We start from the raw sequence: 12,994 nt of genomic DNA, 5'->3' as shown, positions 1-12,994 counted from the left end.
TGACTCTGGGTAACTGAATAATTACATAATTATTAATTTTATTTTTATGATTTTCTGTAATTTTCTAAATTTCTTATGTATCAATTACTTTTGTATCAAGGTGGTATAAGCACTTGAAAAAACAGATACAAAACTGAGGGTGTCAGCCATTTGGGAGTCACAGACCCCTTGGTAAACCTGTTGGATGCTGAAGTTCCTATTCCAAAATTTTGCCTCCAAGGTCTACAAGCTCTGGACCTTAAGTTAATACGTGGGCAAGTGACTTGATAAGGATGATGTACAAGCTTCTTCCTGAGTAACATGGTGGACACGGGCACCATTCACTGAGATGAAAAGTATTTGGGAAAAAAGTCAAGTTTGCATAGCGTTAAGGGTTGAATTTTGCCTCCTTCTCAATTCATATGTTGAAGTCTTAACCCCAAGTAACTCAGAATGTGACCACATAAGGACACAGGATCTTTACAAAGGTAACAAAGTTAAAATGAAGTCATTAGAGTAGACCCTAATCCCATATGGCTGCTTAAAAAGGGGGGAAAATTTGGAGGCAGACATACACAAATGGAAAATACCATGTGAAGATAAAGGCAGAGATGAGAGTGATGCTTCTACAAGCCAAAGGACACCAAAGATTGCCAGCAAACCACCACAGGCTAGGGGAGGCGTGGGACTGATTCTTCCTCACAGACAACAGAAGAAAGCAACTCTGTTGACCCCGACCTTGGACTTCTATTCTCCAGAACAGAGAGACAATAAATTTCTCCTTTTAAAATCACCAAGTTTGTGGTTCTTTGTCACAGGGGCCCTAGCAAACTAATATACCTTGGCATGAAGAAGACAATATCACACGTTCAGTTTTTGGTTTTTGTATGTTTTTTTTTTTGGTGGGGGAGGGAGGTAATTAGGTTTATTTCTTTTTCTATTTTTAATGAAGGTACTGAGGATTGAACACAGGACCTTTGCATGCTAAGCATACACTCTACCCCTGAGCTATACCCTCCCCCCAACACGTTCAGTTTTGAGCCTGCGGTGATAAAAGCGAGCACCGGGACATCCAGGTGGAAATATCTACTGAGCAACTGGACCTGCTCGGAAGAAGCTGAGGACAAGAAGCTAGGGTTCTACCTCAGAACACAGAAGAGAGAACTTCCAGAAGGAACGAGCAGTCAGCTAGGGCAGATGCTTTAGGAGACAGCCAGAGCAACTAAAGCAGGAAGGAAATGTAAAACGGTACCGCCACTATGGAAAACGGCATGGAGGTGCCTCAGAAAACTAAAAATAGAACTACCACATGATCCAGCAATCCCATTTCTGGGTATCTATCCAAAAGAACAGAAATTAGGATTTTTGAGAGCTATCTGCACTCCCATGTTCTTTGCAGCACTATTTACAATAGCTAAGACATGGAAACAACCTAAATGTTCATTGATGGTTGAATGGATAAAGAAATGTGATATACACAGATAAACGAATCCCATTCAGCATTCAGTTTTTAAAAAGGAGGAAATCCTGCCACAGGGGACAACATAGATGGGCCTGGAACATATTATGCCAAGTGAAATAAGCCAGTCACCGAAGGACAAATACTGCATGATTCCACTTTCAGTTTTGTTGGTTTGTCTGTTTTTTTGGAAGGGGTGGGGGTTGGGGGTGGTGATTATTTTTAATGGAGGTACTAGGGATTGAACCCAGGACCTGGTAAATGTTAAGCACGAACTCTACCACTGAGCTGTACCCTCCCCTCATGATTCCACTTACACAAGGTAACTAAAAGTCAAATTCATAGAAAGAGAGTAAAATGGAGGCTGCCAGGAGCTATGAGGGAAAAATGGGTAGCTGCTATTCAACAGATATAAAGTTTCAGTTTTGCAAGATGAGTAAGTTTCAGATATTTGTTGTACAGCATTGTGTCCCTAGTTAACAACACTGTATTGTGCACTTAAACATTTGTTAAGAGGGTAATTCTCATGTTAAGTGCTCTTACCACAGTGAAAGAAAGAGGAAGGAAGGAAGGAAGGAAGGAAGAAACATCCTAAGAAGAACCTTTAGAAAGAGAACTGAGGAAAACTCAAGACAAGTTGGGCCACATAGAAACTCCTAAGAACACATGGAAAATCTTTAGTTTCTGACTGAGGAAGCAACTTGGAATCTTTTTTAACTTCTCTCTTGTCCCTGTTTCTCTATAGTTTCTTGAAGTAAACTTAAAATCCTAAAATAAATAATCTTTAAAATTCTAAAATACATACATACATCATACAGACATACACCAAATGAAAAAAATTAAATAAAATATAGGAGGGGAAAAAACCACCCACAGGAGATCTCTGTGGCCTTGGAGGGAGCAGTTTTTCATAGACCAGAAGGTGACACTAGATTCCCTGGATGAGGAACAGAGACAGCTCAGTGGGCTCTTTCGAGAAGCCCACCATGAGCATTAAGGGTAGGGGAGTTCACTATCAGCGTGAGGGGAAGAAATTTTTGTTCAGGATTTGAGTTTAAGTGTCTGACATCAAAGTGCCTATTCATATGCAGAAGAAAAGGAGCAAAAAGGAGAATCTGAGAGGGTGAAGGCAGGGATGACCCTGAGGAAGCTGGAGAAGCTGATTTCCATATGAAGGAAGGAGACAGGATTAAAGACTTCAATAGGAAAAAAGACACCTCCTCCTGAGGCATGGGGTCCGTGTATTAGTCCTACATGGTGGGCGAGGGAGGGTGAGGGGGCAGATAGATGCCTGATACCCACTATTTTCTCTGCACATAGGGATGGCATCTGTTGAGAGCTGGGGGGGCCAGGGCAGAGGGGCTTGTGGAGACAGTGAGACTGAAGGAGCGGGAGAGACCAGTGAAAAGACTGCAAAGGCATTCAGGGCACAGCTGAGATGTGCACCCCAAATCTGCAACTGGGCTAATCCACGCGGGGAGGGCCACCCAGGCAGGAAAGAGAGTAAGAGACCCAAGAGAATAAGAGACCAGGGATCAGGATCAGGATGGAATGAGGCCAAACCAGAGGAAGGAAGGGGCTGGTTCGGTGGGAGATTCCAGAAGTGATGGAAGTGTGGCTGGGACCAGTCTGCTCTTCCTCGATCACTGCGAACAATCACCACCACCACATTTGCGGAGCATTTATCAACCAGCATGAAGTTAAGCATTGAGCCTTCACAGTAGACTGATGACATAGTTACTGGTATTCTCCCCAGTCACAGATGGGAAAGGAAGCTCAGAGAGGGCGAGCAGCCTGCCCAAGGTCGCACTGCCCCACATGGCAGTGCCTGGATTCAGACCAGGCGGTCTGGGCCCAGCCAGCTTGGGCACTGCTTCCTCTTATCCGACCTGAGGTCATCATTTACCAACTCGTCTGTTAAAATGATCAATGCTGGTTTGCCCTCATGTTTCACAACTTAGATTAAAGGCTCCCCAAATCTCAAAACTATGGGTTCCAATTAGCAGAGCAAGTAGGGTGTGTTTTGAATATGCCCACCAGACCTCAGAGCAGGTCACGGGATGAACAATTGCAAAACACCAATTGTCCCCCATCTCTGACCTCCCTTCTGTCAATAAATGTGCAGCCTAAAAGTTGAGAGTTGTTTTATTGGCGGGAGGACTCGAGCCGGGATGACAGCCTCTCAGATCGCTCTGAGGGACTGCTCCAGAGAGGTAGGGGAGGAGCTAGGATATAGAGGAGCTTTACAACAAAGACCAGGCAGGTGGAACAATAAAAGATCACTTGTTATCTAAAGAAAACCAGGCATCTCAAGTCAAAGATTTTAGTGCTTTTCTATGTATGGGAGGAAGCAAACATTTGGGCTCATTGAATTCATTCCTTTGACAAGCATCTAGCTATCTAGGGCCAGTGTCCTGTCCTTTCTTATTCTGAGTCCCCTCAGGAGGCACCATTGTGAGTGGCTGCAGAGGCTGGGCTGCAGGCTGGTCTTCCCTGGGGGGTGGCGGCAGCCACTGATGACTTGATGGCTTCAGCATTCTTTGTTTATTGATATGGTTTGCAGTATTTTCCCTTCACACTCCCAACCCCCAAATCCCAGCTTATCTTATGCAGGCCACAACCTGGGGTCCTTCCATCTCTTCAGAAATAAGCCCATCTCCTCACCTGTAGTACCCTCTGCACACAGCTAGAGCTACCGACACAGGGCGTTCTCAGCTCTTGTGATAAATGTGAGTCCCCTCCACAATATGACAAGTAAAAAATTCCAACCAAAGCCAGCGGTTATCAAAATCCTCTGGGCTTTTTCCTAGACCCAGCCAGGTTTGGTTAATTCACTTACTTTAGGGACCCACTCCATATTGTGTTTTGCCAAGATCCTGTTGAGAAAGCCACAAGAGAAATATAACGTAAAAAACATCAAAGACAGCAAGAAACTGAGGAAGACGTAAGAGAATGGCTCAGAGTCAATCCCCCCAAAAAATCAAAAGCCGTTTTCTAGCTTGATTTCCAAGTAATACTTAAATTTCCAACTGACCCCAGTGGTCAGAAGAGCTGAGAGGAAAAGGCACAGAAATGGCATTCCTCAAACCCAGTGGGCATAGCTCGAGGGTTGCTAAAATGATGGGGAAGACAGTAATAACCTGAGACTCCAGATAAGGAGGCCCTTGTGACTTCTCCCAAGCCAAGGCCAAGAGCATTCTGCTGGTTCTGATAGCAATTCTTCCCCTTTCATCAGGAAAGGGTGTACGTTTTCAGAAGCGAGGGTTTCCCAGCAGTGACCCAACAACTCTGTGATGGGAAGGACTTGGCTGGAAAGTAGACAACCCACAGCAAGCTAGGGTGGAACATTGCTTTTAAACACACACACACATACACACACCCCATTTTTTTTTCTTTTAGCAAATAGTCAAATCACAGTGCCCAAGAGCAGTCTACTTTTGGTCTAGATTACTGCCTAAGATGGCAAGATACTCATTTCTCTGAAGAGGTTTCTCTTCATCCAGCTTTGCCCCCAGCTACCTCCGTGATACTGAACAAGTCACTTCACCTCTCTGGGCCTCGTTTTGCTCAGCTGAAAAATGATGTGCAATACCCTTCCTGGTCCTCAAAATCCTGGACTCCCCAGCCTTCTCCAGTCCCATCCACAATTCACCCTGGGTTGATAGTACCGGAGAGAAAAACACAAGTCACTCTCCCATCTCCACAAGGCAAAAGCCAAAAAATTCTGAAGACAGAAACTTTCACAACTCATTTCATAGCAAAACCCAATCTGACAAATCCATTGGCAGCAAAACCTGTTCTGATCCGTGGTGAAGCGATTTACAGCCTCAATTCCATTGAGTCTGCTGCATAAACATTAATGTATTTGATTAGCTCTTCCAAGGGGGACTTACATATTTAGAGTTTAGGCCACGGGCCCCAGTGGTTTCAGATGGTCCAACACTCACGAAATGGGCTCTGTTATTTTAGAGAGAGGAGCTGGAGGTTGCGGAGCGCATGTCACTTGCCCAAGATCACGCGGTTAAAAATCGGTGAGAGCCTGGATCTTACCCAACCAGATCCTGTTTCAGGACAAGCTCATAACCAGTCCACACACTGCCTCTCAGTCCTACTTGGTCACAGCTAAGGTCTACTAGCTTCTGAAAAATGACCTCCTTTATTAAGTTAATTGTTTAAACACAGTTTAAGTCAATTATGTACACTAAAGAAAGGGGAGAATTTGAAGCAAATTCTGCAGAACAAAATCATCCCCAAACTACTTCTATTTTTGGCAATGGAGATCACCGAAGTCATAGAGCTTTTAAGACCATCCCCAAGTGCCAGTGACCAAGACACAGTATTTGTCCAAATTTTAAAGCCTTAAGATGTATGAAGAGAACAAATGAGCTTATACAGCAATTGGAAAACAATGGAAGTCAGTATATAAATAAGTGCTAAATTTGCAGTGAAACGTCAGGCAGCTGCCAACCTCCAAAGGATTCCCAGATGAACAGCTGCTACAGTCCCACCTTCCCCAACTCTGCAGCTGTGACCAGGCAGGGAGGGGACACCCAGGCAGGACCCACCTGCCCAGAGTCCAGTTACCCACGACACTAAATCCCTCCCAATGTATACAGCCACTCAGTTACCTTTATTTTGTCAAATTCCTTGAAATGCTATGCTGATACTGGAGAATGGTACTCTTGATTCTGGACAGCAAAAACCACTACGGGAACAGATAGAGGCCCAGAAAGTTTCCGCAGCAAAACATGCATAAATAGCAGGGCCAGGTTATGAACCTCTGATTTACAGATGCATTTGGCTAAGAGGTCCCTTGAAAAATGCAGCTGTCTCTGAGGTTTCTGCTAATACCTATGTAAGATCATCTGCAACCCAGAGGTGCCAAAATGGAGGGCTCTGGGCAGCAGGATCTGGATACAGGCATTAAGAGTGGAAGAAGAGAGTGTAAGAGGAGGGTGGAAGGTATAGCTCTGTGGTAGAGAACATGCCTAGCATGCATAAGGTCCTGGGTTCAATTCCCAATACCTCCACCAAAAAAAAAAAAAAAAAGTGGGAGAGGAAAACAGGGAGGGGTGAGGGGTGAGTACCCAAAGATTTCAACATACTACCTGTGCCCAGAAAAGCTCCTTCTCTCCCAACCAAGTATTCTCTCCCAAGTATGGGGCTACATGTGGCTTCAAATAGCTTTTGTTAGAAACTCACATGACAAAATGCAATAAGTAAACCCTGATCGGAGCCTGGTTCCCAATTTAAACAATAATAGAATAGGTTTAAACAGCAATAAAGGATATTTTGAGGACAACAGGAAACTGGGATAGACAGTATTAGAGACATTGTTTACTTTCTTAGCTGTGATGCTGGTATTGTGGCTATGTTGAAGGAAGTCCTCAATCCTACAAAGTGATGGCAGAGGTACTTAGGTGAAATATGACTGTCTGCAACTTGATTTTAAATAGATCAGCAAAGAAAGTAGGTAGGTAGATGGACAGATAGATGACAGATGGACAGAGTGAGCAAGTGAATATGGCAAAATGTTGAATCTAAGTGACTAGGATCCAGGGGTCCACTTTACTATTCTCTCAACTGTTCTGTAATAAAAATTCACAAAGTTCCATTCTATCATTTTTTTTAAAATACCCTGTGTGGGAACCGAATTATTGTTTTTAGTGGGAAAAAGCATTTCGCTCACCAACCCAGATACTCAAAAAGGAATGTTTGGAGCACAACCCATTCTCAAGGTGCAGTTTCTCTGTATAAGTACCGTAGGAGTTAAGAAGGGAAGTAATTAGTGTAAATCCAGGAAGAAAAAGGACTTTATATTAGGTTACAAAAGAAAAACTGAATTTGGACTAAAAGGGAACATACCTTCTTGACAGGCAGGAGGCTGGGCGACAACCTGAATCACTCCTGAACCCCAGGTAGCAGCAACCAGAACAAAGGACTGAAACTGGGGTGACGTCAATAGAGAGAAACAAGGATACTTAAAAATAATGGTGGAAAATAAATATTTACCATCACAGGGCTCCTTTAAACTAGAAGGGAAAAACCAGCTTTGCAGAGTAGAAAGTCCCTAGCATTCTCCACAAGTGTCTGGGTTTAACATTTGAAGTGATTTCTCAAGGTCCCACAACTTCCTGACCAAACACAATTCTTCAAGGGCATGGGGAGACTGAACACAGAAAACAGCTCAGGCCCCACAGCCACTCCTTGGGAAGGGACTAAGTTTAGGATCAGTGTTTTCAGAAGCCAAGGATCTAAACTTCTGGACTCTTTCTGAATTTTCCAGAGTACCTCAAACAATGGTTTGCATTCAGATGACACAGAAGTCTCAACTGACCTGGGCTCACCCCAGACTGAAACAAGGTCAGCTTGCTGGTGTCTGCATCAGGACACAGGCCGGGAGGCCACCAACCACGCCTCTAAGACGGAAAAGACTCAGGAGCCTCGGGAGGACCCCAAGGGGTGGGGGACACCATGGGGTCCTCAGAGAGGGATGTAAGCAAGGGCGATGCCCAAGGGGCTGCAGGGGCAGGGAGAACGCAGGAGTCTGGACCTCGGCGGACTCTCCCCCCTCCTCTTCTCCTGTTCTCCTGCCCCTCCCCCTGCTTCTCCTCCTTCTTTTGCTATTTTCAGTGTTGTCCTTTTGGGGATGTTTTAAAGTCTTTAGTTACTGATAGCACCGTCAGTCCCCTGAGGTTGGGTCGAGCGGCTAGGGGACTAAAGCGATGAGACTTCAGAAATGTAATACCCACTTCAGATTCTTTTCAAAAGGTGCTGTCTTATAAAGAATGAGTTGCTACTTTAAGGTAATTGTAAGGCAGCGTTTACTGAGTGCAGTGTGCCAGGCATTGGTCTAGAGGCTTTGTGCACAACCTCATTTCATTTCCACAACATCTGTAAGGTAGGTGGTCTCATGACCCCCAGGTGCAGAGGAGGAAAATGAGGCACATGGGGGTTCAATAACAAGTCCTAATGTGAGCAGGACAGGATTCAAGCCGGGCCATGTGACCCAAGGGCCCCTCACTCTTAGCCACCTGGCTTAACAGTGTCTCTAAGAGTGGAGATTGGCTTTCAGTTTTACCTAGTAAGTAACACATGCCTCACAGTAAAAAGGTGGGTTAAACCATCACCGACCGATCTGGGCTGGAACCCAGGTTCACATCCACTCCAGTGCCCTTAAACACTTAAAAGCTGCCTCTCTCCAAATGACCCTATTATGTGTGATAAATGCTGGAATCTGCATGCACCTTGTTTTAATGTAAAAATTACCTTCACAAAAAAGGATTAAAGTCAGCTACAGCAAGATGAAATCTGTACTTTCATTTTTTGAAAAATTCTCAGCAGCATAAAATTTCCCGATATTAATTTTAACTGCAAAAAGCAAAAGATCATTCTAGAGTGTAACCCTATTTTATTCCTCCATAACCATTACGACAGTAAAAGACTTTTTCCTATCTGTTCAAAAATATCTTGTTCACAGGTATATGTTTTCACATTATTACTCACAAACCACTGTACTTAGAAGGAATTCAATTTAATTTGTACCAACCATGTTAGTTATATGGCATCTAAAAATCCTTCAGAAAGAAAGAAGGGAGGGAGGGAGGGAAAGAAAGGGAAAAGGAGGAAGAAAATCTTCAATCCTACACATGATTAGCTAGAAATACCATACAAGATATAAAGGCTCCCACCAAGATGATACTTGATGCTTTCACATTCATTATTTTACCTGAAACCTATAATCCCAAGAAGGTAGCCAAGAGGGTGGATGAGATCCTCATGTTGCAAAAACCTCAGTGGTCTAACATGACATCCCTGGAAAGAGGCAACGAGCCAGACAGAAGAACCAACACTCAGAGCTGCTGACAGCCTCCCCACCCACTTCACTACAACACACGTCGCTTGGGCATACTGTGGCCAAAGTCAGGAAATCCAAAGGGGTGAAAGAACTCACAGAAAAAGCCCGATTTAGGTCAAACAAGCCTGTTTCCCAAGTGCAGAGAAGGGTGTCCTGCCTTTGTACCTCTATGCCTATCACAGTTCCTGGAACACAGTGGGAGCACCTTGAACATCTGCTGCATGGAACCTGTGAATCATGAAAGCAGATTCCACCCTTCCAAAAAGGCTCCTCGACAACTGATGGAGCATCCACTTCCACTGTAACGGGATAAGCAGTTTTGTTAAGATGCTGTTTGGTAGAACAGAACGTCCAATGCAGTCATACCCCCATTTGCCAAATACCAACAGTTTTTTAAAACATATACAAATAGGTTATTTTTAGAGTTGGATGACTGACTCACCCCATAGCTCAACCCACTTGTTGGAAAAGCCCTTTCCAAAGGATGTAAATACAGGAGCAAGCCCCTGGCCTCATCGAAATCAACAGAAGGTTCGTTAGCAAAGATGCAAAGGAAGGCCACGAATAGCAGCACGTTCCCAAACCCAGCTCTGGGAACTGACCTTGCGCTGGATTTTCACGGGACCCCAGCACATTCCAAACTGCCGCGTCTGTCCGTCAAGGGGCAGAGCTGACACACCCTCACCCAAGGCACTGCCCTCTCCCACATGGATGCCATCCCTAACAGATCTGATCCTGCACGTTCCTCACAAGAGGCTGAGCAGGGACTAAGTCAGAAATTATGTAAACTATGGTTGGAAGCTAACTGGCAAATGCCAATCAAAGCTACCAAACGGGAAGAGGACAGGCCCAGATGGCCTGTTTCCGGCAGAAACTGCAAGAGGGAGGCCGGGAGAAGAGGAGCAGTTCCCTTAGGAACCAGCGACTCCCCTGGCGCTTCACAGACAGGGTGCGGGACCAGGCCTCAGGGAGCTGCGTCCCTGGTTTCTGGGTACAACCCACCTCTGCCAGGGTCGGGGTCCAGCCAAGTAATTTCCAGCTCGCAAAACAACACAAACCAACCATATGGGGAAAGAAGGTGTGTTGCTGAGCCCGCTGGAGCTTAGTAAGCAAGGGCTTCAAAAGGGAAGCCAGCCAGGGCCCAGCCCTGCAGAGGGAGAGGGAGATACTGACAGATCTTCCTGCACGTGTTAGGGGTTCACCATCCCCACATCCACCTTCCACCTTTACTTGCATATTTTTTTTTAATCTTTAGGATTCTTAGGTAGGTGTTACAAAAATGAAACCCATCTTAGAAATGAAGACATTAAAGAACAAAATATTAGAAAAAATATATATGTATGTATACGTATAACTGAATCACTTTGCTGTACACCTGAAACTAACATTGTAAAACAACTACACTTAAATAATTTAAAGAAAAAAGTATTGAAGTCAAGGTCACTCGTCTGGGGAGTGGCCAGAATTTGAACTGAGGTCCGTTGCAAGCAGGGCCCAAGCTCTCAACCAGAGCTGCTCCCTAGAAATAAAGGAGGCAAAAGCAGAAGCCAGCTTTTTCTTGGCTGCTCTGTGTTCATGCAACTTACTTCCAGGCTGTCCATCCCAGGCAAGTCTATCCAGTTCCCAATGCCTCAGTTTCTTCATCTAGAAAATGCAGATCATCATAGAATTGTTTCTGAGCAGGAAATGAGACGAGTTTAGGGGTTTAGCCGGGGTCCTAGCACAGAGTAAGTGCTCAGTAAATGTCAGCCCGTATTGTGGTGATGACTATTATCAGTGGTAGTAAATGTGAACACAGCTATCCTCACAAAGCACCCAGCTCAGCTGGGGATACAAAGCCAAAAGACAGGAAAAGGCAATGAACAACATGAGCCTGACTGGAGGAGCAGTGTTAAATGCAGGGGACAGAGAAATACACGAGGCCTGGAGGTGAGTGGCAGCTGCCAGCACAGCGCTCCCCAGGTGGCATGAGAGCACGAGGGGGCGGCCGGTCTGCGGCTCCTACAACCCTGACATCAGCCCGGTTTCTCTTCCCTCCAGGAACAGGAAGTGGATAACAATTAAACAGAAAACTACAAAAGCCCTAAACACAGGGTTTTCCAATTAGTCACAGGTTAAGTCAGGCAGTGTTCCTGCTAGACAGGCATGTGGCCTGCCTTCTGGGAAAACGGGAATTGGGAAGCAGAGATGAGTATATGGGTACATATGTGGGGTGAAGTTGTGAAGTGCTCTGCCAGGAAGTCTCCCCTAGGGCTGTCAGAGAGCAAAGGACAAAGGGACTAGGAGAGAAAATAAAGACCACTTTGGAAAAGGCAAACAAAGGGAAGTTTAAACAGAAGTAATTAGGAAAACCCCAGACGTAGAGAACCTGATTTTAAGGGGAAGAAATGAACATGAAAGTCAATAGGGTGAAACTCAGAACCCTGAACCCCAGTAGCAAGGGTTAGACACATAGAAAAATACTATTAATGATAGTCACGTACTGATGCATAGTTTGTGTAATTACTATTCCAAGCACCTTATAAGTATGAACTTGTTTAACCCTTACAGTAACCCTGTAAGGTAGGTATTATTGTTTGCAACCCCATTTGACAGATATGAAAACTACAGCACAAAGAGGTCAAGTAACTTACACCAGGTCACACAGCTAGCAAGTAGCAGTGGTGAGACTTTAATCCAAGCAGTCTGGCTCCAGAGCCCCATTCTCTATGCTCTATTGCCTGTGAGATAACAGTTTTGATATTCAGTAAATTTCCACCAAATGGGATTATCCATAGCTCATCTCTATGCTGAGTCAGAGTCTTGAGTAGAAAAATCTATGGGTAATCATTACTCATCTAATTCAATAATAAGCCTAGAATGAGAGAATGGTTTTCCCTAGTAAGTCAATTATTGGGAAGAGGTGCATTTAAGTAATATTCTCTCCATGCCAATTTATCAGGTTTTTCTGGCACTAAGTACTAATTTCAAAAAAAAAAAAATCCTGATACCATTCATAAGAAGCAAAATCAAAAAGCCACCTGATCTGCATTTAACAATGTTGGAATTGCTGATTATTTTCTCGGAAATCCTAAACTTCCCTTTGACTTTTAAAACAATAGAAACAATTTATATGAAGGGATCAGATCTGCCATATCCCTTCGTCCAAAACAATCTCAATTGTTAATAAAAATGTGAAATGAAGAAATAAACACAAAGCAAAATTTTGAGCTAACATGATCTCAGTTTCATTGAAGGAAAAAATACCAAAATGTCTACACTAGTTATTTCTGAGTAGTAAGATCATAAGTTATTTTTATTTCCTTTTTAGTATTTTATATTTTTTGTTGGTGGAACTTGGGAGTTGTTTTTTTTTTTCTTTTTCTACTTTTAGCATTTTCTAAAATGTCTTAATGGCAGTCACTATAGTTGTTTTGTTTGTTTAGTGCAGATAGAAAGTCAGTAAGGAAACTTTATTTCTATTAGATCGAACCATATGAAACTGTTGTCATGGTAGGTCAAAAATAGTAGAATACTGGTAATTTCGTATGGTTTATCCTAATAGTAATATTCATGCTGTAGAGATAAAACAAAGTTACTGGAAACCCCTTGGTAAGGAGGCTATCTCTAACTGTAATCCATAATATTTATAGACTAGATGCTTTTACTGACGGAGGGCAGAGAAAATGCTATGAAATCTTTGATCTACACCTTAGGAG

The 12,994-nt window shown here is 43.8% G+C and overlaps 1 protein-coding gene across 5 annotated transcripts in view; it reads right to left on the bottom strand.

Annotated features, from left to right (window-relative positions):
- Window positions 1-12,994, bottom strand: part of RELL1 (RELT like 1) — a 106,763-nt gene that overhangs the window by 34,797 nt on the left and 58,972 nt on the right. Inside the window, exon 1 of one of the 5 annotated variants that reach the window (XM_072945300.1) lies at window positions 10,883-10,948. The exons of 3 other annotated variants lie outside the window; for them this stretch is intronic. In XM_072945300.1, coding sequence (XP_072801401.1) covers window positions 10,883-10,940 — 58 coding nt within the window. In that variant the 5' untranslated portion in view covers window positions 10,941-10,948. Of the gene's footprint in view, window positions 1-10,882; window positions 10,949-12,994 lie in introns of those variants that run through there. One more of the 5 variants, XM_072945306.1, reaches the window with a different exon arrangement.

Source organism: Vicugna pacos, chromosome 2 (genome assembly GCF_048564905.1).
Source record: "Vicugna pacos chromosome 2, VicPac4, whole genome shotgun sequence".
NCBI lineage: Eukaryota > Metazoa > Chordata > Mammalia > Artiodactyla > Camelidae > Vicugna > Vicugna pacos.
The sequence above is the reverse complement of the archived record's forward strand: the minus strand, read 5'-3'. Positions and strand labels throughout refer to the sequence as shown.